At 44.7% G+C, this 7,379-nt stretch overlaps 1 protein-coding gene across 1 annotated transcript in view; it reads right to left on the bottom strand.

Moving 5' to 3' along the window:
- The window catches only part of NUGGC (nuclear GTPase, germinal center associated), a 67,677-nt gene that overhangs the window by 17,350 nt on the left and 42,948 nt on the right, over window positions 1–7,379 (bottom strand). The window contains exons 10-11 of the mRNA XM_011983908.1: window positions 5,896–6,029; window positions 1,418–1,582 (exon numbers count right to left, since the gene is read on the bottom strand). Of these exons, the coding sequence (XP_011839298.1) occupies window positions 1,418–1,582; window positions 5,896–6,029 (299 nt within the window). The remainder of the gene's footprint in view (window positions 1–1,417; window positions 1,583–5,895; window positions 6,030–7,379) is intronic.

Genomic DNA, 7,379 nt, shown 5'->3' on the forward strand with positions numbered 1-7,379 from the left:
GGAAAAGCCTCCAGGAAGCTAACCACCCCATCACACTCACCTTTTCACACATTTTCTACTGCTTACATTCCAACTTTCCAAGGCCCATTAAAAACTACAACCACACACCATCCATGCCCTTCTCCCAGCACAGGGGACACCAAGTCATCTTTGTTACATGAGCAGTGTTGTCCATCACATCTTCCCCTTAATGGGTGCCACGGACTAAAGTGTGACCCTTGAGGTTCATATGCGAAGCCCTAACCCCCAGGGTGACTGTGTTGGGAGACACAGCTGGTAATGAGGTAATTAAGGTTAAATGGGGTCATAAAGGTGGGCCCCTGATCTGACAGGTGTGGTGTCCCTCTGAGAAGAGAAAGAGATCCCAGGAGTGTGCGTGCACAGTGAAGAGGCCATGTGAGGACGCAGCAAGAAGGTGGCCATCTACTATCTCCAGAAGAGGAGAGAGGCCTCAGAACTCAACCTGCTGACGCCTTGATCTTGGACTTCCAGCCTTCAGAACTATGGGAAAATCAATGTCTGTGGTTCAGGCCACCCAGTCTATAGGATTTTGTTATGGCAGCCCAAGCAGACTAATACAATGGGCCTCTTTTTTCACCCCTTAGTCTTAGATAAATACTGCCTCGCACTTATATTTTCATCCTTCAGAAACTCTATACAACTAATTGAGAAATAAAACCACAATTTGAATGCCAAGTGAGAGGTTACAAGATGTTTCCTTATTGTGTAAGCTAATTGATAGACATCAACGCTACCGGATAGGTAGGGCAAGCATTGAGCATCCTCATTTTACAGAAGAAAACCAAGAAATTTTTAAAATGGGTCTAGGGCTTTGCCCGGGGCTACAGGGTGGATGTTTGGTGGAGCTGGTACTCCAACCAAGATCCTCAGATCCTCAGATCCCAGATTCCCACTCTGTCTTTGCTGAACTGTGCACCTTCCTTGGTCCTTTCGAGACACAGATGAACAACTGTTATTTACAATTTTCACTCTCTGCTACCCTCCTCTAGCCTTTTTTTTTTTTTTTTTTTTGCGATGGAGTCTCACTCTCTCACCAGGCTGGAGCATAGTAGTGTGATCTCGGCTCACGGCAACCTCCGCCTCCCTGGTTCAAGCAATTCTTCTGCCTCAGCCTCCCGAGCAGCTGGGATGACAGGCACGTGCCACCACGCCTGGCTAATTTTTGTATTTTTAGTAGAAATGGGGTTTCACCATGTTGGCCAGGATGGTCTTGATCTCCTGACCTTGTGATCTGCCCACCTCGGCCTCCCAAAGTGCTGGGATTACAGGCATGAGCCACCGTGCCTGGCCCTCTAGCTCTTTATCTCTTTTGAAGGGAATGAGATGATGCAAAAGGAGCTTGGGGATTGGGCAGGCCTCCCGGAATATCCGAGTTTTTCCTGGAGGGGTCACTCACCACCAAGCATGCCCTGAGGATGCAGCGGTAAGAAGTCCTGGCGGTCCTGACCCCTTCTTGTAGAGGTTGCTCCATGCAGGCGAAGCACTGCCCGATGGCCTTCTCCAGCAGCTCAACCTTCTCTTCCGCAAATCTCCGCAGGACACTCATGTGCAAGTGTTCATTCTAAGGACAAGGACCATAAAAGCATCAGGCCACACCTTCCCTAAGGGCACCTTCTCCTCCAGCTTTGCTTCCTTTAAGCTTGTCACCAGCTCAAGATTCAGCTTATCACTCAGAGCTGACTTCTTTTTACTGTCCCCATAAGACCTTACTCAGTGCACAGACCCCTTTGTGGGGTTAGAGGATAGAACAAATACCTGCCTGGTGCAACTTATTTCATTTCTTAAAAATCACAGTCTCTGCTTATTCAGCAACTTATTTCAGATGTATAATCCATCAAGCTATTTGGGGAAGTAGCTATCCACATATAAATCCAATTGTTATTAAAACAGGTTTTTCCAATGACATCTGATTCAACAAACGTTTCACAAGCTTTGACTCTGCACGAAGCAGTTTTTAAGGATAATACTTCTCAAATTTTAATGTTCATACAAATCAACAGGAGATCATAAAATCCGAAATCCAAGACCCTGGGATTCTGCATTTCTAGCCAGTCCTCAGGTAATGCTGGTCTTCTGAGCTATGGACCACACTTTGCATAGCAAAGCTACAGGACCACAAAAATAAATCCACGCTTCCTTCTTCAAAGAATACAGTCTAATCAGGGAGAAAACATATATTCAAATAATTCAAGGAAGTGACCACCAGAGAAAGCCTTGACTCCTAGGTGCCTGATATGGTTTGCTGTATACCCACCCAAATATCATTTTGAATTGTAGCTCCCATAATCCCACGTGTTGTGGGAGGGACCTGGTGGGAGATAACTGAATCATGGGGTTGGCTTCCCCCATACTGTTCTCATGGTAGTCAATGAGTCTCATGAGATCTTATGGTTTTATAAGGGGAAACCCTCTTTGCTTGGCTCTCATTTCTCTTGTCTGCCGCCATGTAAGACGTGCCTTTTGCCTTCCACCATTATTGTGAGGCCTCCCCAGCCACGTGGAACTATGAGTCCATTAAACCTCTTTTTCTCTATAAATTACCCAGTCTCAGGTATGTCTTTATCAGCAGCATGAAAATGGACTAATACAGTGCCAAACTGGTAACCCATAGTGTTGTTCCCTGCATGGGAACCTTGGTGGGCCCCACAGTGCCTGCAGCAGACAGAGCCACACTCCTCAGCTTGGTCCTTAAGGCACTTCACAGCCAGAACTCACCCCACCTCTCCAGCACCACCATCCCTGTTTGCCCGACATGTCCTGCCAAGTAGCTACCCCTGGACTTGCTGCTATTCCGCAAGTGTGCTGTTCGTCTTGCGCCCTGTGGGCCTTGCTGATTTCATCTTTGTTTCTTCCCGAGACAAAGCTCAAAGGTCCTTCCCATGAGGCACCTTCCCTGAGTGCCCAGGTAGAGGTGGGGCTCTCTGTCCTGTTCTCCCACTGCACTTCCCACAGTCCTGCACCACAGCACGTCTCCTGTCATATGACTTCTCTCTCGTTCCCTGTGTCTCCTTTCCTGGATAGAAACTTGCCAAAGGAACAGGCTCTTAGTCATGTTCTTTTATTCTAGGGCACAGCACAGACAGCAAAACCCACAGACATTTCTGGATTAAATGCATGGCCCAGAGAAACTGCGAGATAATTTGGGCTTTTAAATTCTATTCCAAATAGACAGATATAGCTCTTGAATCGATGTGTGACATGATATAGGTAATTTAACTTCTCTGGTTCTCAACGGTATCATCTTTTGGGTTGAATGATCTTGAAAACAACCTCACACTCTAAAACTTGGTGAATCTTGGAGTAAATACGTTTAGAGTTTATGGAGACTGTTTAGAATTCGGTGCACCCCAGGAATTTTCCTCATTTTCACCATTAAGAATTCTACAAAGCATTTTTCCCAGGACATCCTTTAGATTCTTTTGAATTTGTGTTGTCACCAGTGATGAAAATGAAAGAAGAAAGAAGTCATGAAAACAAAAACTATGGGCATGATTCTCACAATACCTCACTGTCAATAAATCTCTCTTGAATAAACAAAAGAATGATAAGAAAGGGAAGGGTGGAGAACAAAAGAACAATAAGAAATAGAGAAGCTGGCCCTTAGTGTGAATAAACGCAGACTTCATTTGACATTGAGATGTGATCATCAACTTCCTATGAATTCTTAAAAATAATGATTGCTTATTTAAAATCACTACTCAAACTCTAAATTTTTGGTTTCAGTGATCATCTTTGAAAAAAAAAATCAATCATACACATATTTAGATTTGATTTTTCAAAATTCAAAGGAACTGACAAATTCTTGCCTTCCAACTTTCTATCAAAGAGCTAAGAGTAAGACCAATATCTAAGGCCAAGGAATTTTGAGCAAAGTTGCCAGCAACTCCCTAATATAGCCATTGCAGAATTGCCAGTCAGCCCCTTTCTCCTCTGTGTTTTCCGCTGCTTGGAGTCTGGCTGCAAGGGTGAATCTGAGCCCCTCTGAGCACTGCACTTCCATATTAGCAAAGAAAAGCACGTGGCGTGGGCACTTCCGGCCTTGATGGCAAAATGCCTTGTCCTTGTGTTTGTAAAATACACCAACCACACACAGCCCACCTCGGATTCATTTTCCATCAGCACTTCCAAAAGCAATCTTGTGCTGGGCCGAGAGACAAATTTCACCCTGAAGAACTGCTTTGGGAAATTGGAAGGTCAAATCCTTCCCCAACGATTTCAGCAGACAAAAGTCAAATGAGAAAATATCACATTCCAAGAGTTTGGTTTTGTTTCTGTCTTGTATAACTAGACCAAAACAAGCCATAAGAAATATGATTTAAAAAAGATTGAATTTTGCTCTATATGCCCCTTTTATGCAGAAGAAAGATCCCACACCACTAAAGCCTTTTTACAAGCCTTTATACACAACCAAAGGCTCCAGGTGGCACTGCTTACTCCCACGTGGAAGTCAAGTCTCAAGTGTCTGCCTCCCCTTGCCACCCCACAGGGTCACCACTGGCCCACCTTCCCCATCCTCAGGATCAGCTCCTCGACCCCTCACAGAGCCCTATTCATGTACTTCCTCTGCCTCTTCCCTGTTCCGGCATAACAAGAAGACAAACACCTTGACTGTGCACATCTGACGGGTGAAGGCAAGCATGGAAGTAAGTGAGGACCAACCAAATAAGAACAGGCAGAGGCTGTTTATTCAGAGCTCGCTACAGCAATGGAGTCGGCCACCATTATTTGAGTTTAGCAGAGACTCAAAAGCAGGCAGGGGAGTGGAAAAGCTTCATGGTGGGCAAAAGGAAAGGCTTCAGGGGTGCCCTGATTGGAGGTTGTTGGCCTGGGGACACTAGAGACGGGCTAGCTAAAAGCAGAGCAGCCAATGTGGTTGGTTAGCTATAGACATTTGACTTTTCCGGTTGGTAGTAAGTTGGAAGCAGGGAAAGAGATTAGGGAAGTTATTCATCAAGTCCTGGCCATCTAGTGCTGATTGTTAACAGAGTTATTCTTCAACCTCCTGGATTGTTATTAGAGATAGCAGTTTGACTTCCTGCAAGTCTGACTTACAGACAGAAGGCTTCCTGGGCTGTTTATTGTAGATAAGAGGTTGGTTTCTGGGCAGATTGCTGCAGGTTGTGGGTCAGAGATCTACTTTTACACATGGTCCAGCCACTGTCTTTGTATATTCCATCTCTCATAAGGAGACAACACAGCTGGTGACTGATGACGGTAAGAGGTTTTTCTCCAAAACCCCCCAAGTCTCTAATCTAGTAGCTTGTCCCTCTTATTTTAGGGTTAAAAAGAAATCATCCATGAAGAGATAAATATGTCAATTACTATGAGAAAAGTAATTTTAACTAGTTTTTCAGAAGGCCTGCATTCTTGCCAGTGAAGATAACTATCAAAACTCTACTGAAATTCCCTCCGAGCTTCCATCCTCTCACATTATTTTCCTACGCTCCTCTGAGCTTGAGATTCTGACAGCACCAGAAACAGATGAAATATTTTTGGACTGTGTACATAAGCACGCCTCTCCAGGATAACCAAGAAGAGTCTGTATTCCACTAGAAGCAAGCCAAATCACGCCTGCCATCGCTTAAACATGCATGCTCCACCTTGTTCGAGTCTCAGGAGAGATGGAAAATAGCTACTATTTTGACATTTTTCTCTCAGCCCATCTGTCCCAGGTAAAATATTATTCCTTTATCTTTTACCCAAACGTTACGATTTTAACCTTCTAATTATCTTTTTATCCTTTTAGACTCTCTGAACTTCATATCTTCCTTTAATATGAAAAGAAAAAATATCATAAGTTAATTTTCTAACTTGGTAAAAGGAAATGTCCTGCCCAGGTACAGGGAGAATATGAAAACCCAATGTCTTCCATACCGGCAGGTTTTGTGTGGAGCTGAAACTATCTGTGAGGAGCAACAGGCCAAAGGCTTCAGTCACATACTTGGTCACCGTCCTCCTCTTCTTGTCCAAGAGCCTCTTCCTGACGTATTCTCTTAACTTAGGGATTTCTGGAATTCACAGACAGTACAAATAATTGTAAAAGGCCACAAGTTTGTGGTCAATAGAATTCATAAAAGTTGAAAGACCAAGATGGCGGTCTGAATGAACTAGAGTTGAGATCCCGAGTGGGCTGGATGCCTACAGAATCAACCTTTCTGAAAAGCACTTTTCCCGTGTCTAGGATCAATCACAGTGATGAATCGTAGATCAGCAATACTGCATATTCATTTTACTTAGCCATATAAAAAAAACCACATGGAAAAGAATAGGCTGGTTGAAAACATGGGGTCTTTCCTTTGGACAGCTATCACTTACAGAGGTAAAGCAAAGTGCTCACAAGTCTAGAGTCTCAGCCCTTCAGTCCCCCTAGACTTTTCTATGTCAACTAACCCTTAACACCAGAATAGCCCATGCTTGCTGTAGAAAGGAAGAAGAACCTCTGACATGCAGGATTCTAGACATGACAGGATTCCTGTCCTTTTCCCCATTATTCCCATATGTAGCAATTTCTCTATATTATTCCTTCCATATACCATGCTAATTTTGTCTTTTATACCCTTAATCAAGCAGTTCCCCCATCTCTGGGAACATTTCATACCTTCTGCTCCTTAACCTCCATGCACATACCTACACGTCTACTAAAATGCATGCACGTTGCAAGCCTTGTCAAGTTCAGATGACAATGCAGTCCTGACCCTGCCTGCCCACCCACTTTCCACTGAGTGTCTAATGCACACAGAGCTCTAGATTCCCTGGGCTGCTGTTGCACTCAGCCGTCAGCAGCAACTAACGAAGCCTCAGTTTTACTTCAACTTCTGCACTTGGGTTAGTATTAGCTCCTCATCCATATTTCAAGTTCTGTGAAGAAAGAGCCATGCCTTATGCCTGTCTCTTATACACATCTAGATGTGTATAAGAGACAGGGATACCAGCTTGGCACTAAGCAGCTACCCTGGAAAGTTCAGATTCCCGAGACAACCCAACCAAGGGTCCTGATGTCCCAGGAAGTCACCCAGTCTTTTGTTTCCTCCCCAACAGTCACTTCCTGAAGCCCCGTAACCACGTTACACAATCAAGCTCCACGCTACTGTAGTCGGGACCCACAGAGGAAAGCCCCTGACTGAAGCCCACATCCCCGTGAACCCAGAACAATACCGTAGGTATTCTGGCAAGTGGAGTTTGTCCGCCTTGGTGACTACAAGGGCCACGTCCCTACAGAAGCCCCGCTGGCAGGCTTTGATGCTCTCATTCAGAAGGTCTTCGTGGGCTCGTCCCCCAGAAACTCGCTCTATGTCGCTGATCACCCAGATCACTGAGCACTTGTCAATAGTCTGCAAAACATGACCACAGCATGTGTC

The sequence above is a fragment of the Mandrillus leucophaeus genome, unplaced genomic scaffold (genome assembly GCF_000951045.1).
Source record: "Mandrillus leucophaeus isolate KB7577 unplaced genomic scaffold, Mleu.le_1.0 Scaffold256, whole genome shotgun sequence".
NCBI classification, from domain to species: Eukaryota; Metazoa; Chordata; class Mammalia; order Primates; family Cercopithecidae; genus Mandrillus; species Mandrillus leucophaeus.